At 39.9% G+C, this 27,793-nt stretch overlaps 1 protein-coding gene across 2 annotated transcripts in view; it reads right to left on the bottom strand.

Moving 5' to 3' along the window:
- Positions 1 to 27,793, bottom strand: part of tbc1d22a (TBC1 domain family, member 22a) — a 166,140-nt gene that overhangs the window by 105,871 nt on the left and 32,476 nt on the right. The window contains exons 6-9 of one of the 2 annotated variants that reach the window (XM_051946344.1): positions 25,669 to 25,739; positions 16,522 to 16,650; positions 13,920 to 13,982; positions 6,970 to 7,084 (exon numbers count right to left, since the gene is read on the bottom strand). In XM_051946344.1, coding sequence (XP_051802304.1) covers positions 6,970 to 7,084; positions 13,920 to 13,982; positions 16,522 to 16,650; positions 25,669 to 25,739 — 378 coding nt within the window. Of the gene's footprint in view, positions 1 to 6,969; positions 7,085 to 13,360; positions 13,427 to 13,919; positions 13,983 to 16,521; positions 16,651 to 25,668; positions 25,740 to 27,793 lie in introns of both variants that reach the window. The other variant, XM_051946341.1, reaches the window with a different exon arrangement.

The raw sequence follows: 27,793 nt of genomic DNA, 5'->3' as shown, positions 1-27,793 counted from the left end.
AAAAATAATTTTATTTTTTAAAACACCGAATTTACCGACATGGGCAAAATGACGTCGGTCATTGTAATAAATTTGTAATGGTAAATTTTCGGTTGTTTGCCCAGCCCTAACCAGAGTTGTTCTCATCTTAGTTTCTAAAGAGGCTTTGGCTCTGGGTTTGGCTGTTTTGTAGCACAATTTAGATCTGCAGGATACCAACCAATGCTGACCTGTAACGCAAGATAATCAGAGACACTTTATTACTTGCTGCACTTTTCATTTACAGCATCGGGGTGCAAACCAAACAGACAATACTGTGCCACTAAAAGAGACTCACTTAAATGTAGTGCGCATTTGTACATTTTCCTCATTTGTAACTGCAGAACTGGTGTTACAACAATTAATTCTATAACCAAGACATTCAAATTCAAAATTGATAAATAGCTATGCCTGAAAATAGCTCCATATTGGACTATGTAAAATAAGATCAATTTTATTGTTTGATCACCGTGTAAATGTGCAACCTCGAACTTATTTAAAGTGACAAACTTTTTGGATTTGATTACAATCACCAGTCTGTCAATCATTTTGGATGCACTGTATTAAGGCAGTTGTTTGCAGTACAAAAAAAAAAACAAGGCTAACATGTTTTCATACCAATTTTAAAGTAAATAATGAGTTAGTATTCTGCTAAAAGTTTGTTTCTGCTGCCCCAACGTGGCCAAAAGAACTCATTATTGCAGGTTCAATCAAAACTAAATCTGTGGAAAGCCTTCTGTGACATTATTATGTTAAATTGTGGCAATACTTTCAATGATAAGCTTTTAGAAATAGTTTGTAGTTAAGTGCTCCTTCCAACAAGTGTTCCTGCTGTTGGGATACCGGCTGGCAACAGATTACTACTGACAATATTCTAGAATATCAAATGACAAACTATCAACTTGATTTGATTCAACTGGATTATTGTCAAGACACTGTTTTCACTTAATAAGCTTTTGTCCTTAAATTTAACTGATTATTCTCTGACGTTTTCACATTTCCCTTTTTCTTATCATTCAGAAAAAAGTGAATAAAGTAGGAGAGACTATTATCTGCGCGTCTGACCTACAAACAGCTGTCAATGTGAATATTTTAATTATACACAGTTGTGATTGAGAATTAAGTAGGTTAATTGTTATTATTTTACTGACATTTGTACAACTGAATGTGACTCAAACAACTCTCACATAACAGTTTGGTGCAATTTCTATAATGTAAAGGTGAACATGATCAGTTACATGTAAAAAAGACACTGTCACATCTTCAAATCCATAAATTTAGAATCAGGTTTCCAGATTTGGTGCTAATGATTGGGATGTCAAATTTAAACCTTTAACATCTAGGATCTGATGCTCTCTCTGTTACTGAAGTGTTCATTGCCATTTTGCCACGACCTAAAGAGATCTCTAAGACCTTTAGAAGAAAGGTTGTGGAGAAATCATTCCACCGGAAGAAAAACCTTTTATCAGCGGCGCAGATCCAAATGTCTGCCAAATTGTTCCAAAACTGTAAATTCAGCCTAAGAGCAGCTTGTCTGATGCAAACAGAAGTCTTCAAGAATAACTCGATTTCACCTCTGCATGTAACTCTTCAGCTGCTGGAGTCAAAGTGCTGCATCTAGAGTCAGACAGAGGTCACTCACATCTGACCTGCATGATAGGCCTGCCAGGAAAAAAGCCTTTGCTGTCCAAAGCTACAGTTTGCCGGGGAACATACAGGCAAAGACCAGGCATTCTGGAATACAGACAAATCAAAGATTGAGTTGTTTGGCCTCAGTAACAGCAGACATGTTTGGCCACAAGAAGAGGAAGAAACTAACACAAGCTGTGAAGCATGGTGGTAAAAATGTTATAGTCTGGGTTTGCTTCACTGCCTCAGGAACTGGGCAGCGTCAGCCATTGATTCAACTGTGAATTCTGCATCATATCAAAGAGTGCTTGAAGAAAATGTGAGGCCATCTGTCCGAAAGCTAGAAATGGACCTTTTAACTGTATAATGATCCAAAACAGTCAAGCAATCCACCGAGGAATGACTGAAAAGGATGAAATGGAGGGTTATGGAATGGATGAGTTAAAGCCCAGATTGGAATCCCATTTTAAACTAGATTGAAAATCGGCAGAACATGCAAGAAAACCCCCAAACCCTCTTACAGCTGAAGGTGCAACTGGTGGACACTTTTGCAAAACACCTACTAGAAGTTATTTCTTCTGAATGTGGCACATATTAGCTTCTGTAACCAATTGTGTAGTTATGTTTCTGCAGAAAAATACCACATCTGTTGAGATTGCTGCTGAACAAATGATTGAAAAAGCTAACTTTCCTTGTGAAGCAGATATCCAATTGGAATGTACTTGTTTTTTCGTGTGTTTTTTTTTGGGAGTGTGTGGAATGCAGTTTATTTAATAAATCTTACTGAAATTAATTGCGACTTCAGAGAAAAACACCCTGCTTTCATCACGCATTCATGAGCTCACTTGTAAAAGAAAGAAGGAAATAAAGAGCCAGGGGGGAGGGAAGGAGAGAGGGAAGGATGCAACCTAGAAGAAAAAAGAGAAGACGGCAAGAAAAGACGAGAGACAGCCAGAGAGTGCAAGAGAGCGCGACAGCATGAGAGAGCATATCACACTTTCTAGCCCTCCACAAAGGAGCAGAATTAAGGCCACTTCATAAAAGAGCCAAACCTCTTTCTGCCTTGGCTCTTTCTCCCCCTGCATCAGAAAAGAGGAGCACCTAACAAACAACAACACGGCACATCAAGCCATCATGTAAGATGCCAGCCCAGGCACGTTTGAAGGTGTGCTGGCTGTGTATATTATTCAAGGCTCATCAGCGCATGGAGATACCGGGGAACAAAGCATGGGGTGATGCTTTGAAGATCTGACAAGAGTCTGACTCGCACGCTGAGAAAGGCAAAGAGAGAGGAGACCCAAATGCAGAGGGAGGTGGGGAGGGAAGAGGAATAATGGAGGAGGCCAAAATGGCAGTGAAGGAAAAAGGTAAAACAGCAAGACGCAGGAGAACATCCTAATGAAGAACAGTGGAGAAAGTGAAGGGCAGGAGAGAACAAGTGGAAAATAAGAGTCAAGATTTTAAGGATCTTGGGCATTTTACTTTACTTGTTCCTTTTGTTTTTGTTCTTTAGAGACAATACCAATGTTATGGGTCATCAAGAAAGATCAAAAATCAATATTTGGAAAATCTGAATGCTTGTTTTAGATCTCTTTTCTAAAAGTACATCCTAGGGATCGTCCGATTTGGATTTTCAACATAGTCCGAAACTTAGGTTGATTATTAGGAATTGAGAAAGGTTAATAATTGACACTTGGAACCGGTATAGACTAAATGTAATGTTTTAACAGCATGTGATCACAAAGAACCTGTCATTCATAACTAAGCCTCTTCATTAACAAGGGTGACTATAACCGAATATGTAAAATAGAAACAGTTCCTTGAGATAAATAGTTGGTGGCGCTCTCCATTACGCCACCAATTTAAAAAAAAAAAAAAAAAACAGGACACAACAAAATGATGGCAATAAAAGAGTGACAGTCATGTTTCAAATAAATACAAGATGTGAAAACTTTGATCAAAATCTGCCATTTAGGCTTGATTCAAATACCATATTATAACTCTCTAATAGGGATCAACCGATATGGGGTCGAGAGCGATGCTACTTAGTGGTAAGAGAAAGACTGATAACTAATATGTGGAATCAATTTGCATTCAACGTAATGTTTTAACAGCATGTGATAGCAGAGAATCTGTCATTTATAACTAGGCTTCTCTATTAATAAGGGTGACTCAAACTCTCTCCTCTGTTTATGCAAGATCCCTGAGATTTGGCATCTGTAGTTACATCTTCTATTTTCCTAATATTTCATCATTTTATCCATTGTATTGCCCACTAGGGTTCACATCTTAAATCATTATTAATTACTGTTCTCCAGATTGTGTTTCAGGTTAATCTGTGGCTGCCTTCTAACTTAGCCGTTAGCGTAGCCTTAGCTAATGTGAGAGAAGCTAATTTCTGGGTTTGAGGCAACGGCTTGTCTTTCTTCTGCAGTTTTTAATGCTTGACAGACATTTTTGAGAACACAGAGAGACAAACGACAGAGAGAGGAGGCTGCATTTAATTTCAGAAAAATATTGGCCGCAATAATGAACCGGGTCTATAATCGGTCTATCCCTATTGATTTACAGATCGCTATGAGCACAACTAGATGGGAAACATTAAAAAAAAACTTTCTTAATGATGTGAAAGTTTAATGTTTGCAAGTACTGTCTTTAACAACCTGTTTTGTAAGTGAAGGTCTTGAGGTCTCACTGGATCCAATGCCAACCTTTTTAAAGAGGATTCTCAATTTATGCTCACTTCATTCTGGAGTTTATACATTTTTTAAGGTTCTAATACAACAGTCAAGCAATAAATGTTCCCTAAATGAAGGTTTCCTAGAGACTTCAGCTTCAGGGTCATTGTGATGCCCTACAGTAGTTTTCAATACTGCTGCTTTGTACTGCATTACACCAAAGGAAGTTTAAGCAAGTAGAGCTGAGACTTACATTAAAAGCAGATAAAATGTCTTAAACAAAGTCTCATTAGCTCTGAGTAGAGTGCTGTGTGCCCAAAGTCGTACAGAGAAGCTCAGCAGTCACCGAGTCCAACCTCTTGCGTGCTCCCCAGCACTTAACTTGTGGATCCTAATTGTATTTGCGTGACCACAGTGGGTCCAGGGTGTGGGAGTTACTCCTCAGAGCATCGCGGTTTCCACTTAGCAGCTCTATTTTGAAAGGCTTCAAAGAGAGCTTGATGGGCCGAAACACTGCACAGAGAAATTAAACACACATCGTATACATATATATGGGATGCATAGAGATGCGTTATGATACAGAAGAAGCTTGCAGCGTCGCAGTGGCAGCATGGGGTCCAAGTTTCTCTATGAAGATGTTTTGATTGTGCTGCTATGTAGTGCTGATTAGAAACAAAACTCAAATGAAAAGACGGCGCTGCAGCAAAAATGCTTATGAAAAATTACCGATTGTTTTCTGAATACGGGAAAAACCCTCAAAACTCGCAGCAGGTGGTTAAAGGGACGTTCAGGCTGTTTTTCTCTACAAACCTGATTCAATGGATCTTTGATTTTCTTTTTTTTTTTACCTATGTTCTGTGAAGCTGATGTACACACAAAGACAGAAATACACAGAAATATATACATTGATCATCTCATAAACGTGGAAAGTTTTGCTGGGAAATTTCGTGTTCTGGCATTTATGTGGATGTTTTGACGTGCACCTCCCACTACATCCATCATGGTTCTGAAATTGCTCAAATATGGCTCGAGGAACATCTCAAATCACCAAATTTGAAAAGAAAGTTCACATCTTACCATCTCATATTTGTCACAATATTTGGTCATGGCTGCTGTAACTTTTGGAGTAAAAAATTTACAGAGGGGATTTTTGCTGCAATCTGTCGAGCGAAAATCATTCTCCTAGAGTGAACAATAAAGGTTTTATGGATGGTGGAATACTGGAGAATTGAGGAGAACTGAGGCGGAATGACGTTTTTTGAAAAAAAATGACATTTTGATATTTTGTTTTTTTGATATTTTATATTCCAATATGAAAAAAACACAATTATTTTCCAAAAATGACTCGAAAAGCTCTGTCTGAACAGACTTTATCACTCTAAAGTAATTTGGGTGATTTTGTAGGCGAAGAAAATAAAAAAAATAGCTTTGAAAATGCTGTTAAAAGCCATTTGGAGCCTTTTCATATGTTGTAAGGCTGGCAAAAGCAACAAAAACATTTTTTTTCTTTATCTTTTTTTTTTTGCTTTGGATTGCTTTCAGATCTGGCTTTGTACTGCTGATTTCAAACAGTTAAAACGAAACGTGTTTCCTCATGTCGAGGCAAAAATTGCTAGATAGACCACCTGCTTTTGGTCAACATTGTTCTTTCTGGAGCTGAAATATCTCCACACAGCTGATGCTGCGTTTACTTTTTGAAGACAAATCCTCCTGTTCAGTGTTTCTCGCTCATTTTGCTGCACACATGTGGAGCCCGCATGTCAACAAACTGTTTCTTGTGAAAGAAATTTGAAACAAAATCCATAGCATCTCCAAGAAACCTAACATCAGACAGATGCCTCTTGTAGCTTAGTCATGAAAAATAAGAATTCTGTAAGTTTTCTTTTTGTATCAAGCTGCAAAACAGGCACCACAGGGCAGATAAACAATATTAGGTGGTTTTAATGTTGTAACTCATTGTTTTACTTCTGGCAGGTCATGTTTTCTAACGAGTTCAAACACAATTAAAATGATTAAATGCAGGTAGCACACTATCTTAATCTTCATTTCTCTTCCACTCTGTTCATGATTTGTTTCCGAGGGAGCACTTTTACACTGTCAGAAGATGACAGAAAGCGTCAGAGTGAAACAAAAAATTCATCTGGCTAAATGTGGCGCAGCGTAAAAGGAGAAAACACTCAGACGCCTACAAATGTCATTCACACTCGCTCACATATGTACACCAACACAATCCAACCACAAGTGCAACCCTGAATTCCTTGGAAAGATGGAGTCTAAAAGCACATTCAAACACAAACCGAGACTGAGGCGTGCGTCTAAATGAAAGCCGGACAGACTGAGAGAAGAAAGGCGAGGGGAAAAGAGAGCACGGCGCTGCAGGAGAACGCTCAATGGCCGGAGAGTTGTGAAAAGAGAGGATGTCTCGAGGGGTCCCGAGGTTGATTTCCCGCAACCTGTGGTGGTGAACCAGCAAGTAAACCCAGCCATAAAGGTGCCACTCTGCACTGTGTGGAGCAGCACTTTCAGCAGACATGACTGCTCCTCACTTCAAAAGCATATCGCACAAAAGATTAGGGAGTTTTTAAAAGCGAGAGTGAAAAGGAGTAAGAAAAAAAAGAGAGAGAGCGAGAAGGATGCTACTCACCAATGTACTCAAAGACGTATACGACAAAGAACGGCGTGACCAGGTCATTGATGCCCTGCACGTAGCCGCTGGCTGGATGGCGGATGGCCCAGATAAACAGGATCCGCTCGAAAATCTTGCAAACATACAAAGTCACAGTGTCAGAACAGTAGCAAAAATAAAAATGAAAACACTTAGACTGCACAATATCCACAGCATTTTCGCATTTTTCATTTTAAGAATCAATCTTCTAGTGATACTTGACACTAATAATGAAGCATATTCAGCAGTTATTCTGTCACAGCCCTCTACGTGTCATAATGAGAGGCATCACGCTGGTTAGAATTGCAGGTTTCGATCATAAAAGTGCACATTTCAGAAAGCGGGTGAATTGTGGAAAAAGCAGTGGGAGGAATCGGAATTATTTCAGGCATGCTGGAAGGAAACAGCTGAACGGGCGCCTGCTAAGCTCTGGGCATCTGGCAGCAGCACCGCACATGTGGATGTCAGTTTCTAACGTAAAGGTAATTTAAATTCAATCAATCGACTCTTCCCACATTAGCCGATCATTGAAAAGCACGCTAAGGAGAGCAACAATGTGTAGACAAACAGAAGTGTGAAAAAGATGGCAAGGAAGGGAGAATGAATTAAATGTTTCAGGATTTATATTTGTTTGAAAAACTGACCTTGAAATACACAGAAAATATGTTTGGATGTTTACAAGAAAACTTTTTGACAATGTAGCTTTAATGGTATAGATTAAATTTCCTCCAGACCTAGAGACTTGTGCTGACTTTTAATGAATAAATGATTAAAAAAACAGTTACTTAAAGATTCTATGTACCAAAGTTAAACGTAAGCAGGGTTTTACTCTTACTGAAGGGCAGGTTTTCTGTAGTTCTAGTGTTGTGCATTAAAATGCATGTTTATTGAGCATAAACATGTTTTTGGGAGAGGATAAACATACATGATTAGAGCCAAAGAACGTGAATGTCGTAATCATCTGGAGTTAAGAGATGTGAAAGAGAAACTGGCTGGAGGGTAGCGTCTTATTGTGAAAAACCATCAGAAAGATACATTTGGGTTTGCGGTAGTTGTATGCTTCACGGGTTCAGGGTTCGTCTGTCCTACTAGGTTCAATCCTCAATTACCAACATGAGGAAAAGAATGGTAACTACACATTATACATATTTTACTACTTAAGATTTTTATGTTGTCTCCACACTCATCTCCTATCTGCTCTGTGCAGTTTCATGAAACATGGAAAGTAGCTCGGGGACCGTCAGAAAGACCAAAATTCAACAATTTGTCCTTTTTTTCTTACAGTTTCCAGCTCTGACAAATGGGGTAACTTTGGCCTAACACATTTGATTCCTTTATGGTTCAGAGGGTTTTTAAAAAATTGAGGTGAAATGATTGACAGCTACATAGTTCAAGACTGCAACGTAAGACCTAGTGTAATTTATATGTATGACCTGAGCTTTCAGCCAGTTCTTGTGCAGTGTGAAATGGCACAACTTTGTAAAAGAAAGGTCCAATAAAATGTAGAAGTTAACACTAAACAATGACAGATTTTTTTGTAGCCTTAATGTTGAAAAGCTAGCAAGTGTTTTCAGTCTGAGTCTTTCAGAATTAATCAGCAATATTTGATCAGCTCAGTTTTACCAACACGAGACTTTGAAGGTTCTAATAATGTGTTTTACTGTCACAGAGGAAATGAATTTATAACGAACCGGTAAAAAAAAAAATCTTCACATGCAGCACCAAAACCTTCCCAAAACTGAGGGGAAATCTCTGGGCACATTGATTGTTTTCCAAAACACTTTCAGTCAAAGTCTGAGTTTCAGGCATGGTTTTTTTATTAATTTTTTTGTGTGTGCAATAGTCTGTTGTACTCCACTGCAACCCTCCCTGTAGTTGAAATCTAATATTTAAATGTCAAATTTTTAGTTAACATAAAAATTACTGCCTAAGGAACTGCATATATATTTTTAAAAGAATGAAAACAATATTCAAAAAATGTTTGCTGTTGTTATCCAGCTATGTCTGCCTGAGTAAAAAAAAAAAAAACAGTATACAAGATGAACTAAGGATTTTAGACAGGATTGAAATGCAAGAGCGCTGCCTAAATTTGAGTGGAACCATGTTTTTTGCTTTCTGTCATCAATGAGCAACATCTCACTCTTTAGTTCTTCACTGTAGGATTTCATTTTTTTTTTTAAATTGACCTCAAAATACACAGAAAATATGTTTGGATGTTTACAAGAAAACTTTTGACAATGTAGCTTTAATGGTATAGATTAAATTTCCTCCAGACCTTGACGCTACATTATATTTTTGTGTAGATTGTTGAGCCTAAGAAAAATCCTCACTTTGAACTTTATTCTTCTCTTGCATCAGTGTTAGTCTCCTCCCTCCTCTCTTCTGTTCTCATTCAGTTTGTCTCTTCCCCCTCTAGAGTTAGTCTCCTCCTCCATCTCCCTCCTTTCTTTCCCTGCTTCTCAACATTCTGTTTTTCAAACACTTCCATCTTCGTTATTGGTGGCTGTTTAATGCTGTCAGCGACAGTGAATTAGACGAGGCTTGATGTTGGGCTTGTTTCTCTGGTGCGCAAATGGGATTTTCCCAAAAATACACTCACACCTTCAGGCACCACACCCGTCAGCCACTCTCTTACTTGTTTTGGATTTGTCATGTTTCTGTCACTTTCTAAATAACCTCATATCTCATTGTTTACAGAATACAACATGGCCGTGGTAATGTTATTTTTTTTGAAACCTCGCATTTTTATTCAAGGTAATTCCATCAATGCTAAGACAGTAGAGAGACATTGGTGAGACTCTCTTCTGACGACACTTTGCTGCTGTAGCTGCCTCTACACCTCACACCTCCTCTTTCCTTATCAAAGCCGTATCCATCAAACAAGGGATGGTGATAGCAGGGGGAGTGGGTAATGGGACTTTTCTTTTCATGCAACCTCAAAAGCTGACATGCATATTTCACACTGGCAACTCCACACATAGCCGATTCCAGCGAACACACACACCGGCGAAGAGTCCCACCTCGGTGTATTTGTGTTTGTGCAAAGGGAGAAAACATAAAGACGCAGAGACTTCAAATTCTAACCAAGCAGTGTTTCCTGCAGGTTTAACTGGAGTTCACTTAGTCCTCAAAAGACTAAAAAGTACACCTCTTGCACATTCCTGTAATTGCGTTAATTTCTAATTCTTCACAGTGCATCTTTCGGAGCAGACATTAGCTTTTCATTTATGACTCCAGTGTCAAAAAGTCATGGCTCCATCCCATTAGAGCCCCAGGTAAAGGTAATCTCAATTGTTACAAGAAATGGTAACATTTCATTCAACTAAAAACAGGACAAGCCCACTTTTCACAATAAAAATCAAGCGCTTTCGCTCTTAAATATCCGATAAAATCATCACAAATCACAATAAACTAATGCTGTTTGGAAGTTATTTGTGTAAAATTTACCAAAAAAAATATTTTTCCACTCACAAATCCTGAAATCTGAAGGCAAATGTGAATGTTTTCTTTTCACATCAGGTAGTTGTAACTGCTCCTTCAGGCCGTATTGCTCCCCAAAGGAAGCAAAACTCCCACATTTAGACACCACTGCTTCGAAAATCACTGTAGAATTGCTCCAATATGCTTCTATCGCTGAAATGCAACAGACTGTTGACTGCCTTCTCCATTGACTAAATCTCTAGAGCCCTAAGGGGGGAGGCGCAGAGACAAACAAATGAATGAAACGAAGCAGAGGTGATTTTCAGGTGGCACCGCGGCAAACATAAGCACATAAAAAACAAGAGGGGCCCCTTTGGAGATATCGCATCCCGAAAGATATGAGGCCGCTTGAATATTTCAATACGAGCTTTTATTTTGCATGCAGGATAAGAGGGAGGAAAACATGGCAGATGGGGAAAAAATATAAATGTTATGCACAGTACAAGTGCATATTGTAAGTAAGATGAGGTATCCAGATTTCCTGTGTGACGCAACTTTCCTTTATACCTCCAGGTTACAGCCTCGAGTTGCATCCCGCGTAAGACAGGGGCAATGGGAGGTGGCGTTGCTTGGGGCGTTGTGTGAATTAAAGCGCTTGTACATGTGTATGAGTCTGCTGAATGCCAGCAGGCCTCCTCATTTTCCCTTTTCCTGTATACACATCCACACAGTGTTGTTGCCCTGCTCTAACCAAAGTGCAGGTGAACACACAGAGCAGCCCAGAGCCTCGGCTGCCTCATTAGCCTCCACCTCATTACGGGATTTTTCTATCAGTGTGTATTCAGTTGGCTGCTTCTCAGGCCACTGGTTCCATGTATGACAGGCCTTCCCAGAAGCACCGCAATAATAAGATAAGCTTAACCTCGAATAAAGGAGTGGAATCGGGTTAATTTCCATGTTAAGTTGCGTTGGGATGCTGCCCTGGTGTTCCCTCATTCTGCTGAGCCTACTTTCTCTGCAAATGCTGAGGTGTGTTTATTGTAGCTGAAACATTAGAGAGCACATTGAAAGTTGAATTTAGGGAATATTACAACTGACAGTGGCTTAATAGTTGTGGAACTTGTGACTTTCTGATGTGCCAGCTTTATCAAACATAATGCATATCCGATAATTATTTCATCACAGTACACAACAACAACAAAAATGCTGGATTCAGAAGCACAAACAAAGCAGAACAAAGAGATGTGAGAGTGTCAACCATGCAGAGTTGAAGTTCAGGGGCATTCGATCCCATGCATGACTGGAGGAATTATTCAATAGATTTTATTATTGTGTTCTTAGTTTGTGCTTCTGTGTGTGTCAGTCTGTGTGTGTGTCCATACCAGAACATGCAGTGTGCTGAAGCAAGGGTTTTCCCGTTTCAAACTCCTAGGCAAACATCTTGTTTTGAGATTAAAAAAAAATTATTTTTGTGCTGTAGTTTAATTTAGAAATTTTCTTCACTTAGGTTTGCGACAATACTAAAAGCCAATTCATGGTTTCTGTGTCCCTGTGCTCTGTGCACAATGCAGACTTTTAAAGCAGACAGGATCGTAATCGTGCTAAGTTATGCAGACAGACGCACTGCCTCTCACATCAAATACACTAAAACACACAAGGCTGGATATTTCTGAGAGGCTACCTGGGACTTTTTGCTCTTTTTCTAGCAGCTAGTTAGAGATTGAGCTGCAGCTCAGCGTCAGTGGGATTATTCCTCAGGTGAGGAGAGCACATTGAGCAAACATAGCTTTAAAATTCTGGGGAATTTCATCAAGATGTCTCGATCCAATCACAAAGACACTGAGGCTTGAGGTCATCGAACACATTTTGTGACAGGAGGCTAGGGTTGCACATTTGAAATCCTCTTAATCAATTATCGCAGTGTGAGGGCTAATGATGAACTAATGCCAAAAAAAAAAACAGCTGGCATTTGTCTAATGTCTATATCTGATATTGCTAGTTTAGTCAACAGATGCTTGATTTGGGCCTCATCGATCCTGGCTCGTCTTAAAAACATGAGCTCTGGCCAGAGACCATTGAGCGTTACAAAAAGATAGTCATGGTGGAACCTTACTAGATAAAAAACCCCAGTGCTTTCCGTTTGCCAATATGGAAGTCTCCCTATAGTATTAAACAGAGTACTAAGAGGCTCCATCTAGTGGCACAGCAAGGTACTATAAGTAAACTACATTAAGGGACAGCTTGGTTGCAAAGATGCACTTTTTGTTTTGTTTCTTATGTACTGCAGACTTACTTATTGTCAAGCACGCACACTGGATTGATTTTCATAACTTTAATGGATCTCAAGTGTGTCTTGCCTAGGAAAATGATATCAGATTGGGACTCTGTATCGGCAGATCCTAAATATTAAATGACTCAGATTGGTTCGGGGCAAACAAAACAAAACAGGAGATCCCTAGAATTTAGAACTGTGTACCATGTTTGGATGCCATCAAAGAAAAGCAGGGAGAAATCAAAGCACCTTCAAAGTCAGGCTGCAACTACTTCAATAACAACTCTTTTAAAGATTAATTATAAGATGTGGATAGAGGTACATAAAGTCAGCATGCTTGCAGTGAGGGTTGCAATATTGCACAGACCTTTAATAGACTTGGGTGGGTGATAAATTTACATCAAACATATCTGTACAGACACAGAAAGCATAAATTGGTCTTAACATGGCACCGCTAATATCATTAACACATGACATGCTGTCAACACCAATGTTTTCACAACTATTTATGTGATTTAAATGATTATTTCTGACAGATATTTAACTGTAACATATACTTTATTTCTCACTGTGACCTACAGTGCCAGTGTCACTGATGACTTTATCAAATCTGCCTAAAATCAGAGGAGAAAACCCTGCTCGGTGAGGTGGTGTGTGTGCAGCTTGAGGGGGTCTCACCTCTTGAACAGAAGCTTGTTGAAAGAGAGGAATAAGAGGATTAGTTCTCGGTATGTCAATGTGAATCTGCAGAGAGAGAAAGAGAGAAAAAAAAAGACAAACACTGAAGCAACGGGCAGGTTAGCACAGATCTGGCCATCACAGACAGTGACAGAAACAGAGAGCGAGAGCAACAGTTAGTGGATTGGTGTCCTTGATTGAAGTCTGACTGGGGTTTCGGTGGTCTGAAATGGATAGCAGCTGTGGTCTTGAATGCAAGTGACCCTATGGGTGTCAGTGTGTGTTGTGATGTATCAGTGATAAAAAGTGCTTGCAAGTAAAATTGTGTGTGTTTTTGCATGTGAGACCACTTTTACACCATTTCAGATAGTCTACCCCGCAGATGAACAATACGACAGGCAGATAGATTCGTCAGAGGGGAGCCAGACGGATGCAGGGCGGCAGCTGGAGCCAAGCCAACTGAAATAGTCCGGACTGTTTTGTAAAAGTGTGCGGCTGGTTACTGACAGGACTGACGATTGAGCTGTATCCACAGTCCTGTCCCCTCTGAACACCTTACCTCTGTCACCTTTGGCTGCAGCACCAAAGATTCAGGACTCATCCTAGGAATGTCTATGTGGATCTGACAGCAACATGGGAGAGAAATGTGTTAGACACACACACACACACTTATACTCAAGAGTACCAATGTAAAAGTCCCTGACATGCACCTGTGTTCGACATACCTACTGCATTTCAAGAAGCACAGTGAAACAAAAAGAGGACATTTGGTATTTTTAACCCTGGGTCATGATCTTATGACTGTGTCTATTCTGACTAAAACAAATTCCTGCAATTGGTTCAACACAAAACACGAGACCCCTTTTTCCAAAGCGTTTACTGTTGGTCACACTTAAGTTGGAATTATTCTTCCACAGACTGCACTTGGGCAAAAAAGCAAGAGGTGTTAGACACTTTTGCATTGATTGTCAGTTTTTACTAGTTCCCATTTTTGTTTTGAACCCATTTCTGAATAGAAGTTGAACCAACAATGGGTTTGCTTGACTTGCACTATTATAAGGTGTGCAGGTCCTTCATCCCAGATGCATGTACAAATTCATCGGCCAGGAAAAGACACATGCATGTGGTGTGACTTCTCTAAAACTGAAGTTTATTCAGTAAAGTTTAGGAGGCTGATGATGTTTGTTCTGGGATATTTTTATTTGTTACAGTCACAAACCTGCTAGTGCAGATGACCCCTAGTCAGAATGGCCACAACAATGAAAAGACCCACATTGAAAAGCGATGCAATGCTGCCAAAGGCCTTTACGGTCAAAGCAAATATCAACAGCAATCATTTCAGATTTTTGATCTATTGGGCCATATGGCTGAGCTCCAGTTAGGTCTGGGTGACGAAAAATTGGCAATAAGTGCTGAAAATAGCAATGAGAAAATTGTTGGATAGAATGTTTCATGGTTTCATTTAAATGCAGTAGATGCAAACGTCCATAAAAGCACATAACAAAAACATAAAATTCAGTTGCATTTCTTTATGTAAAGCATAGCTACGTGAGCTCATTCCTTTATTCGTATTTGCCTGTAAATCATTGCTTTATTAACATTGAAATCATCATCTGTACGCCCTGATAAACTGGTTAAATTCACAGTATGGTGGTTAAATTCAAACAAAACCTATATTCTCTTGTGTTTTATTTTAAAAAAATAGATAAAATATTGACGCTAACTGAAATTAAACATTTATTGTGACACATTTTCTGATTCTAATTACCAAATATAAAACTGTAAGTAGCTACTGGTAAAGGTTCAGGTTTGCTAAATCGTGAGCAACAACAACGGTCTGTACTACTGCCCTCTAGTGGTTGAAAATGTTGAATGAATGTATCAGAAAAACTACTTAACTTGTGTCAAACTTAAAACTCAGTCTTTCAATCAACAAGCTGCCACACCAACACTTCTATGTCCTGACTGCTTCAAGAAAAGACCAAAGCTGGATTTTTTACATCACTTTCTCTTGGGATCAAACAAAACTGCAGCGGCACTTCAAAAAGCTCACAGTGCAAGTTGGGACTTCTACATACACATATGTGCACACACATACACAATCTGTTTGGGCAAGTTACCAACATCATAAACAAATACATGAAAGAGGCAGATGGACGGACACAAGAAGAGATATAAACTATAGAGACAGATGGATGTGGAGAACGGATGATGCACCGTCTAATATGAAGACAAGACACAAGGGTATATGGATGTAAATGCAAGCTACAGCCACTTAAATGTGTCGATAACATGACATTCAAACCCAATGTCACGCACAGTTTGGGTGCCAAAGCAACATATGTACAAACACACATAATCAGCCACACAGCAAAAATTTAAAAAAAAAAATCTCTAGAAATCAGCGCTCACTTTGGAACAAGGAGAATCTGGCAGAAAAAGAGGCTTGAAGACGTGATCCAAACAATCATCAAAACAAAGTATGCCAGCTTTCTGGCGCAGTGAAGAAGAGATCAATAGGAAATTGGACGGAATAAGAGAAATGTGTGTTTTTGGTATCGACAGCCCACTTTGATGTTTCTTATCGGCCTGAAATGAATGGGAAGTAGTCGGGTGTTAAAATAAAAAGCAGGAGGGGGGAGAGGGAGACGGATAAACAGAGAGAGGGAGACAGAAGATGATATTTCCACAGCCAAATAGAGCTGTTCATTTAAGCAGCTCTCTAAAGCTGGTCGTCTCTGCTCTGTGGGCAGAGCTTGACCACACTCCCCTCAGGTCAACACAGACAGACAGACGGACAGACAATCCTGTAAGCACAAGAGGGAGAAAGAGGAAAGAATACAACAGGAAAACAAGCACAGAAAGGCCTTTTTGCTAGATAACCGGCTCCAGTAATCCTGACTGCAGGGTGAAATTCTGTCAGAACACACTCTTTCTATCCACACAAACATACATATCTTTGTGCTCTGGATTTCTGCTGAGGTAATACATTAGCAAAAGGATGCTGTTCTTGTAATTGGAAAGGGACTCTTTTGTCGTCCGTCCTTTATTCATTCCTTCAAGTTCTGGGATTCAGACAGGACAGCTGTTAAAAAATGTAATTTACTCAAGTGACGTGTCCGGTGAATGTGTGTGTACATGTCATGTCTATGAGCGTATACCTGTCTGTACGTGTCTTGATGATGTTCGTCGTTGCGGGAGTCGTAGTATTGCTGGATGAAGCCGAAATATTCTTGTCTCTTCCTCTGTAGAACACTTTCTCGCCTTTCTGCGTTGGCTGGCAGGTAACCCTGACAGACAGAAAGAGGTAAAGAGAAAAGAACATGAAACAGAGCAGAAAAAATGTTATATCTGGATTGAGAAATTATTTTTTTTTTCAAACTTGAAATAAAAAAACACTCCAGTTTCATTAAATGCATCTTGTTATATTTTTGATAAGAGCGTGTTTAAATCCATGTTGTACAGAATATTTTTCTTTTTATCTTCTTAAAAACTAGGACATTTGAGGTTTTGGATCAAACACAAAGCACTGAGAGTTCCATTTCAAAGTAAAGTTGCAGCGATAAAAAATGCTCTGGTAGTTTGCGAGCGAAAAAATTGACATTTCGGATATATATTTATTTCCCTTTTTGCAGAGAAATAAATAGGTAAAAAAAAACATCTGAACCTTAGCAACTAATCTGTTAAAATAAATTTGTTTAATCTGTACAAATATCAAAGTGGAAAAACAATGTCTTTCTAACAGAAGGTTATGTTCCAAGATGTTTTTTTTAGCATAAAAGTGTTCGTAAAATGTCTCCAAGCATCAGTTTTTGCACAAATTCACGAAAAATCTATGGTAATGTTTTTACTAATACTAATCTAAGCAACTGTGTCTCATTTAATTTTGCATTCACCAACAGATATGTTAGTGGCATTGAAATCCCGAGATACCTCTCAGGGCAAAAACTATTGCTTGAAATGTCACGCCTTAAAATGTGGTTTCATTAGAACCGCAAAAAAAACACTAATTTATTATCAAATTATGGCACTACAACCATTTTATAAGGATTATGTGTTGAGCTTAAAATGGTGAAACTGCACCTGATTTCACACATTTGACAGCATCTGGAATATACTAGAATATATACTAACCTGTAGCATTAGCAATATACGTCCAGATAAAAAGTAACCGCCTCCCATCTAATTCACCTGTCTGTTTCTAACATTCATGCAGACAGACATGCTTGTTGATTCAATTCAGTTCTTCACATATTCAGGAAGACTGTCTTCTCGGTGTTTGAAACTGCATGACGTTTTCTGGTGCCTGTCTCGCTCACATTTATTTGTGTCAGTACTAATTAATGAGACTTTATTTTGAAACCTGTTCTAAAACCTTCGAGTTTATTAGCCAAGTTCAATCACAAACCAAACTGCACCACTTGGGATTACACGCAGTCTGTAAATGGCACACTTCACTTTGCAAAGAAAACTTTCTGCTGCTTGACCAAATGCTTTCTGCCGCTTAGGGGACCTACCTTTCTGTGTGTCTGTGTTGGTGGGTGGGGGGATGTGTTTGTGAGACGGTATATGCGAGCGTGCATTTGTGAAAGAGTGTATCCTCGCTGTGCAGTCAGGCTTATGCAATGAGGAGAAAGTCAACTCCAAAGTGAGCAACAAATATAATGTCTATTAAAAGCGAGAGCTGAGACCAGGGGTTCTAAAATATTCACGGATCTTCAAAACTGAACTCAAGCATGACTGCAGGCCCGAAAAAGACAAGTCCCAGTGACAAAAAGCTGCTTTGTCTGACTGTTAAACCTACAAAAGAGTCTTTTTACATTTTAAACACGACATCTACGAATGGATCACTTCTGCCAAATGCTCCTCTATGGAAGTGAAACACAAGTGCCTGTTGGGTGGCGCAATCGAAAGTTTCAAGACTGTACGTGTTGTGTTTGCACGGAGCGCAACATGGTCACTCGTGAAGCAGTAACAGTCACGAGTCAAGAGAAGCTGGGGACATGGCGCAATCAACAGCGGGACCTGAGCTAAACATGTTTTTGAGATGCTGGTAAATGTATAAAAATGTTGCGAGAGCACTGGGAGTAGTGAATGGTCATACTAAAAGGCTACTTTAACTGGGATGGAGGTCCAAGTTTAATCAGGTGTGGTTCTTTTATTTTCATAAGCACAGTCCTAGAACTTTTTGATTGCACCTTGATTAAAGAAGTCAACAACACCAACTTACTGGACTGGAACTTAATATGACAAAACTTGTCCCACACTTTTGTCAAAATACGACGCTTGAGCCACTCGAGAAGAACCACAAGAAGCCACTGAAACTTCCTACAAGCTTGCAAGTGGATTTTTGTTCTTATTTTGGTACATATGCTGCTCCCAAAGGTCAAGACTAAAACTCCCTGCTTGCATCTTACAAAGACGAGAGACTTGTAAATGTTTGAGCAAACAGATGCTCTCTTCATTAGTCGGCCTGTTTCTTACATGTATTTGTCATCACTCGCAATTACAGCTGAGCCTTTCTTGGAGAACACATTTGGATGCTGTTCAGACACATCTGAGAGTTAACTCTGTTTTGGACTGACTTTAGTTGATTTGCCATCAAACTAAACTGATCTACCTGCACCAAGAGAGACTCAGAAAATTATATCAGGTCTTAAAAGGCTGATGTTCACAGTGTTTGCTTTCTATGTGCATTTTTGTCTTTGTTTTGACTCTGCAGTCTGGTGGTTTTGAAGCAAGGTGAACACAAGCAAGCAAACACAGACGCACACAAACTATCAATTTTGGACAACTATCTAGTGGGAAGTCAATAGAGGTAGGAACATAAAGTTTCTCTTTTATTGTTTTGCTGTTTTTTTATTCAGTTTTCCCCCAGAGAAGGCCCAGGAGAAGTCTGCAGAGTCTGGAGGATTATTTGGTGCACAACAATTTTGCTTGCAGACACACCAACACACACACATACACGCCACTAGAAACCAGTTAAAATACACATTCTCCGAATCCAAACATTCTTCTCACTCGTGTGTTTGTTATGACACATAAATGCACTCATCTCACATCACATTTTCCATTCCCCTGTCAGCACATCCATCAGTGAAAGTAATTCCCCAGTCTCTTTTTTGCTGTCGGCTTCAGCCGCTAACCCTAAAAAAGCAAAAAAAATGGTAAATCGTCTCACAACCACAACACTGCGAAGGAGGCAGGTCTAACTCATCCACACCTCCCGTCCCGTCTAATCCGACCGCTGCTTCTCAGTCAGAGCTGCCACTCATCCAGACGCTTCCATTTCTGCCGGCGGAATCAGCCTCGGCGCTGACTGGGGATGTTTTTTTTTTTTTTTTTTTTTTTCCCCACAGCAATCGCTCGCTGCCAAAATGTCCACACGTCACATGTCGAAACTGCTCCATATGCAAACACACGCGACACTTGCACACAACAGCTACAGAGCGAGTGGGCTCCGGTGTTAGGTGCCAAATGAGAGAGAGGAGAGTGTGTTGAAGGTTAATGGACAGCTTAGTGGAGGTCAATCACACAGCAGCTGCATTACTGCTCAATAGGACGGCGGTGTACAGACACACACAGGGCGATTTGAAGATTATAAAAGAGACACAAACACTCTCATGCACTTCACTGTGATTTCATTGTGCAGTATTCGTCTTCTTTATTACTAATCATAGGATATATACTCACTGTAATACTGTTATAAGGATGCTGCAGGAAAAGATGTGCAGGCAGCAGAAAATTAAAGTGAACTTATGCTTGAACCTGACAAAATATTTTATATTTAATTTGTGGTTGGCTGGTTAAAAAGGATGAGTGGAGATTTTTTTTTTTAAAGTCAGAGATGGAAGGCTGAGAGGGAAGCCATAAATGCATGACAGCTCTGCAAAACCACGGCGGCTTCCCTCCTGCCTCCGTTAATCAGCCTACATAAACCTCATCTCTTCATTCTTCCTTGCATCAATCTACTCTCCCTCCACTTCAGTAAACTCTCCGCAAAAAACAGAGGAAATGTGCTCGGGGAATCCATTTGGGATTTAAATGAATTGTGTGGTTTTTTCCCCCTACTTAGCGGGAACACATTATCTCGGAAGCAGACTGGAAACAAACCGTCCCACAGTGGGCACAGGAGAAGTTGAACAAACAAAACTTTGCTTACTGTGTTTAAAGGCTCTTGTGTATGTGTTTGCACACGTCAGTTTGACACAAATACTTGTGAGTTTTTGACGCATGATTTGTGGAATTTGGAATCAGTTTCATGCTCTCGACTGTAGCTATTAGAAGTCCTCGTCACCAGGGCTTCACTCTTCCACTCATCCAAATTTTAATCTCTGATGTGTTTTAATGTCATTCACTCAGCGGACAGGGTGTAAATATTAATAACCACTAAAAAGTTGAGTAAATCTTTTAGCCATTTTAACTTCTCAGTTGCAATGCAATAAATTGGTGGGGAAAGTCATTCTATGAGTATTCACCATGCACAACAGGGATATCATCCAGAACCTGTAATAATCAAGAAATGTGCTGAGAATGTCACATGAACTCTGTGTGTGAACATAAATCTCTCATGTTATAAAAAATATATTAACTTTCTAACAATGTAATGACAGTCTCACATGTTTCTATAAAGTGTCATACAAGTTTCACCCAAGAATACTGTTACATGCTCTATTAACCCATGTTTTAGCCTTGTTTCAAGAGGATGTTTAAATGGCTGTAGCTTTACTGAGAATAAGCAATTATGTGCAAATTAAACTGAAAAACTTCATTTTGTATAATATGGCCCTTAAATATCATTTTTGGATATTTTGGAGTCTTAAAGTTTCGCAGTAAAATCTAAAACTGAGTTGAAAGACGACAGGGGTTCTCCCCCTTTTTACAAGCATTTTCACTTCTCTGTATGTTCATCACATGGAACACAAAATTTGGCTGTTATTAATGTATAATCCACCATCAGGGCGATTAATCACTGATTCACTTTAATACCAGATACCAGCATGGCATGCTGTTCAGTTTCTTGACATCACCATTCAAGCGTGGTAGTACTAAAAATTACTTTTTTATTGTTAATAGAGCTATTTCTTCCGTTGTTTAATTTAGCAACTCTTTTACAGACTAGTCAGTTCATCCAAATGACAAATTTTCCTCTAAAACGGCAAAATGTTAATTCATTTTAAGTTAATTTTATTTGGACAGAACGGATGTCACAGTATAATAGAGCATGAAAGAGGTAAAGTGGCAACTCCAATAGGACAAAATTCCATTTTGAATAAAAGATGGCTCATTATAAAGACAGTAGTGTAACTTACAAAAGAAATTCAAGTTTCAATTGAACTCTTTAACAAAGTGACAACATTTGGTTAAAAAATTAAACAAAGTGCAACAAGGACACATTGAATATTTGACAAGCACAGAACAGATAAAGCGAGTCCTTCTTTGCATTGTGTTCAGATTCTATGTAAATACAGATTAATACACAGCACAGGCCTCGTCTTTAACTCGTGTGCGTGTGAGTTGGTGAAAAGATGCGACTATAAAATCTTGGATCTTGGAACTGAGTGCTGGTTAACATGCAGTCTCAGTGGACTGCGATAGAAAAACATGTGATAAGAGCTACTATATCAGGAATTTAGCTGTATTAAAATCACAGCACATGTGAGCACAGACAAGAGGAGAGAAGCTTCCTCGCCAAACAGCACCTCCATGTTTCTCTTCAGGTGTTTGTGTATCGTGCCATGCTGCTGTATGCAGTGTACATTTGAAGTACTTCTATTCTTTGGAAGACTCAAAATGATTCAACTGAACCATGTCCAACTTTGCTGCCACCACCATTGTCTAAAACTGTTGTGATGACTGCAGGTAATCAGTGACTGGAGCCAAGAACGACTGCTGGTGTGCTGAAGTAGCAATTAGGGAGCGATAGTGAAGAAAAGCAAGCAAGAGATATTTAAAAACACAAATATCAACATATTTGCCATTGATTATGGTCATGCTTATGCTAATTGCAGCAGCTTTAGATGCCAACCACTGTAAAACAAAACCAAAGACCAAAACTGAATGCCAAACGTAACTCTCCGTGGTGCTGAAAACAAAAAGTTTTTACATTTTAATTCATATTCCTATTAATTGCAAAAGATAACACATAAAATCTAAATCAAGTGCCTTCTAAATGTCGTCCATGGTGTTTCTGACTACAAAAACAAAAAAGTGAGACCCTAAAAGCCAAAGTATAGTTCACACACTGACTGAATTACAGCCCTTCCTAACTTTGTCAATAAACCTGTGATATAACCCACAGGAGGAACAGACACTACGAAGTAAACAGCACTGCTTTTCACTCAACCTCGCATAAGGAACGACACGTCTTTAATATTTCGAGTGGGCCGAATGCAAAGAGCCTATTTCCCCACAGATACACATACACAAAGGCAAGCATCTTTCATTTTCTGGTCCTGAATCTATTTTCAAAAAGCAATTTGCTCAGGTCCTAATAGTTAATACTGAAAGTGGATCTTTTGAGCTGGAATGTCGCAGACTAAAAGGGAACAAAATGTTCTAGAAATATGCAACATGCCATTAGGATTGTGCATACAGAGGAGGGTTGATTAAAAAAAAAAAAAAACACACTGTTCTCTTTCAGGCGATGTAATAATGTGTACTGTTGTACGGTAACAGTTTAACATAATAATCTCTGAATCTGTCCCCGCTGCCGCCAGCTCGATGACATATCTCAGATAACCCTTGAGCCTTATCAATATTTCCACAGCCAGTTAGTTTCCTCCTCTCCCGCCACTTCACATTTAACAGCCGCACTCCATTAGCAAATGTACATATTGCCACAGGCTGACATTCTTTCACAAAGCAGGAAAGCCATTTAATTTCTCCCTTTCTCCTTCAGGCTTGGACACCAAGTGCTCTTTAAACAAATGAAATAAGACGGTTTATTTCTGAAATAATAGGAAGTTTAACCGGATGTGTTTCGGAGGCCGCAGGCAACCTGTGGAGCCTCTTGCAAATAGCGGAAAGAGGCAGAGGGAGGCTACAAATTGCTCTCTCGTGTTGGAGATTTTGTTTGCCTGCTTTTTCATTTCCACACTGGCTAATAACAGTGGAGACAGTTATGGACGATTTCTGTGATGCGGCGGTAAATGCGAGCCGTTGGGGGAGCATTACCGAAGCTATGACCGCGGTGGGAAAACTTGTTTCTCGTCTTTGTCAAGTAAAGAAGAGTGCGGCTCAAGCGTGTCTGCTGGAGGGGAAGGGGAGAGAGGGGAAAAAAAAAAATCAAATAAGTTGGTGCATGCTGGTGAGCAGGAGAAGGGCACAAGGGACACCACTGGAGTGAAGTTTTATTAGGTGCCTCTGCCAAGTTTATGGAATACAGCGTGGGCTGCAAGTCTGAATGTGTGTCTGTGTGTGTGCGGCAGACGGAGAATGGATTTTTGGAGTCTGATCCCTCCTATCTATTTCTTTACTGGATCATACCAGAGGCAGGACAGAAGAGGCAGTCAAGTGTTGTGACACTCCAGAAGATGAGAGTGCTTTCGACACTGTGCCCACTTTTCTCTTTAATCCGAAACCTCAGATTTAACCCGGGGATAATTCACGCCGCCGCACAAGGCTCCGAGATCTAGGAATCTATTGAAAACCCTGCGAGTTGGAGCGGAGATGACTTCAGATATGTATCTTGGCCGCTGATTTGAACACGCTCAGCTGTTGGGGCCGCAGAGGCTCTAACGCTGAGCTAACAATTGAAGTGCATGGATTGCTGCAATCTGCATAAAAAAACTGCACTCAGCCAATCAGGACACACAGACATAATGCAGATATTTTTAGATGCACTCTGGAGTATATCATTATCTCCGATGCTCATCGCAGATAAACACGTCTGCTTAGAAATCACAGAGAGAAAGCCATAACTGAGAACTTTTCTTCCACATACACTGTAGTACTATACTGCATGGAACCAACTAATTTGGCATGCTTTTAATTTCACCAATTTGTCAAAATGTAATTACACTTGTCTACCACAGCTGTCAAACTATTCCCTTTAGGCTAAATGCTGTGGAAGAGCGGCAGAAGTAGTCGTGGAGGAGGAATTGTCTTAACATTAACCAATAACGGTGGTTAATTTCTTTGATTTTTTTCTCTGTTTTTCTATTTTTATTCCCAGATCTGCTTTCATTCCTCTGTGCTCTCTGTTTATTGTGTTATTCCTTGCTTCTCTGCCCTGCACACAATCCCCACCTCTGCTAGCTCCATCTGTTTCTCCCCAGGGAAGCAGAGGCGGTCCAACCATCGTTTATACAGACCACGGGGCAGCTGCGCTTTGCAAGCCTGAAGTGCGCTGTTGTGTTAACTTTACATATGGACACACTGTATAGGCAGCAACCCACACGCATGCACACACCCTGTCCGGACACGCAAACGCAGAAAGACAAAGATGTACAACTGAACAAACCATTAACGGGGTGTTATCTATGCTACATTAGCTACCACCCGGATGCACACACATGTACAGAAACACACAAAACAGTGGGCAAAAGTACTCAGGTGCCCCCCTCCCCTCCCCTGTGTTTGACTGCCTACACTGCAGGCAGAGCTTTGAGACTTCATACGGTGTTATGAGCCTTCACTTCAGCTGAGCACCAAACAAAGCAGCAGTTAATGGTTAAAGCGCTCAGTTGGTAACCTCCCACCACCAAAAAACACAAACAGGCACACAAGCGCGCACACACACACACACACCTTTAATGGCGTCTTTTCTGCGGCACATTAGCTATTGTGCGGTAATTAATGGGAAAGTCATGGCGTTCAAAAAGCCAGTCTTCTCTCTGCAGACTAGAAGCTGTACACCACAACAATGGCTTAATGAGTAAACACACCGTGCGTCTCATGAATAAATTATTTGTGCCTCGCAATTAATTTTCCCTATTGAAGTTCAAAAAAAAAAGAGAAAAAAAAGCAGGACTGGTACCAGTCTTCATAAATCAAAAAAGAGGGGTAGGGGAGGTGGGGAGAAGGAACATGACAGCCACTTTGTGTGTGCTCGTGTGTGCCTGCGACCATCTGTAATGTGTTTATTATTTGTGAGTTTGCATTTGTGTGTATGCGAGCGTGTGTACATTTGATTAATCTGTGTTTTCCTTCTGTTTACGTGTGAGGTTACATAGGTTTTTGTACTCCACTGTGTTTGCGCCCAAGTGTTTCGGTGAGTATTTTTATGCTTTACATAAATTAGAGTTCGTTTCAGCGCGTCTCTCAGTGTTTGAACGTGTGTGAAAGTGTGTGTGCATGAAACTTACTGAGAGGAGCTTCCACGCTATCGGTCGGACCTGTCGCGGGATTCCAGACCAGCTGAGTTTCCGTAGCTCTTCTGCAAAACATGGATGACAACACAAGAATTTTAGACCCATTCTGTTCATGTACGCAGGCGTTTCTGTGAAATCATGTAAAAGTGAGGGATTAAACGTGGGGAGTTGTGTAAAACTGAAAGCATTAATAGTCACTAATTTTTTCCAACACCCTAATACAAAATGCAGTAAATGGGGGAAAATGTATTTAATCAACATTTGGTGGCAGGCATTTTCTTTCAAAAATCCCATATTGTGGCCCATTTTCAGGCATTTAATGAAAGTCTCACATGGTTCCCTTCAAATTTTGAGATCAAGATACTGTACAGATGGTTCATTTCACCATTACTGTACAATTCTGACAACAGAAAAAGAAAATTAAATGTGAGCAGCTTCATATTAAATCCCAGTATATGCGAGCACAGGGAGCGGGAGAGAAGGAAAATGCGGACTGAAGTGAAGCACAGCAGACACATGAGTACACTTTACCCCACAGCCAGTCATTGTTTATAGGTTACTACAACCTCTGATTGATCCTACAATTTTCTAGAGTTCCGATCTGTCGGCTAAAAGCTAATGGTAACGTTAGCCGTATTAGCCCACAACATGCACTACACTAAGACTGAACCATTGTTGTGGGGATATTGCTGTCAGAAATATAGGTTACCGATGGGAGTCTTGAGTTCCTCAGGTGCTGGGAATGCATCAGAAATTTGTGTTCACTCCTGCAGCCAATAGCAGAACATTAAATATGCTTTGCTAATGGCTGAGACACTTTAGAGTTAGCAGAAGCAGTTCTAGCATGTATACCCCTGTTCATTCGGAATAGAAGAGGCAGCAGTGAATTCAAGATTATGCAGATTTTAGGTTGTCGACTATCCGTCATCTACTGTGTATGTACACCTAGATACATTTATTCCTGGCTTGCCAAAGCTGGGAGGTCTTCTGGCAGTAGCAAGCGTCTTCATAATCTCACAGCTTTCAGTTTACACCTCCAAGTTATCAAACATACACAACACACAATAAATGGGTATTCACCATATGGGGCCTATAAAATAGCAACAATTCTCACTTCTGCAAAGTTTTTCAACGTTCTTGGCAGGCAGCTTGTGCCAAGCATCGTGCAGAACTTGCCACCACAGTGCGGTGTTGAATTGCAACACGTCTAAAGTTAGAAAATGCACTTAGTATTGAAAAACAATCACAGATAATATGCCGTTATCGTTTAAACTCTCAAATATTGACCGTGGAAGAAGGGGCTTGTTATACTAAAATCAATTGATATTTTAATAAGTAGTTGTCCTGGAGAGGAAATGCTTATTTTTCTTGTAGATGTCTTAACTATTTTCTTTTACTATGAGTACTTAAAAAGCCCCAGACTGTTGCAGAGAAATTCCGACTTTGATCTCAAATATTAATACTGACATCAGCCTCAGCTTTAGACAGGTTCTTGTCTCCTCCATTGTTTTGGACATTACTGATCTTGTGCTGTGGTTAAGCATGTTTTCCTAAATGTGGCATTTTTTCAACAATCTGTTCCTGTCTCTCAAAATAAAACTTTCCTCACCTTTCCTCATGATTAATGGGCATTTACCAGCCTACAGTTAAGCCCAGCGTGGTGGTGTGGTCAATCAGTCAATCAAGCAGCTACTAACAACCATATCCTCACTGTCCAAACCTCCCATCCTGTCCGTCTTTTCTTTCACTGAAAATATTTGATGGGCTAGAAGTGGATTATAACTTACATTTTCCCCAGGCCGGCCATGGAGAGCCTGCAGGCTATAATGTAAAATAAATCTGATGGAGAGGTGCAAATTGAACTTTCAAATTGGTGGAGAGTAGTCCCTTTGGGTCCATAAAACCCAGAAAAATATGTCTGAATGCTAAGTGCTAGCCAGCTCTTTTCTCTCCAGCACAGAGGAAGTGTTTTGTCTTGTGTTATTTAGCAACCGGGGGCTTCTATTTCATCCTGTTTACAGTGAATGGAACACAACAAGCAAACTACAATAAAAGGTGCAGGGTCTGATTTCCCTGAACCAAAAACAGGTCATATTAATAAACAGAGATAAAGCCTTTG

This window comes from Acanthochromis polyacanthus, chromosome 1, assembly GCF_021347895.1.
Source record: "Acanthochromis polyacanthus isolate Apoly-LR-REF ecotype Palm Island chromosome 1, KAUST_Apoly_ChrSc, whole genome shotgun sequence".
NCBI classification, from domain to species: Eukaryota; Metazoa; Chordata; class Actinopteri; family Pomacentridae; genus Acanthochromis; species Acanthochromis polyacanthus.
Note: the sequence above shows the minus strand (reverse complement) of the source record. Positions and strands in the feature narration are given on the sequence as shown.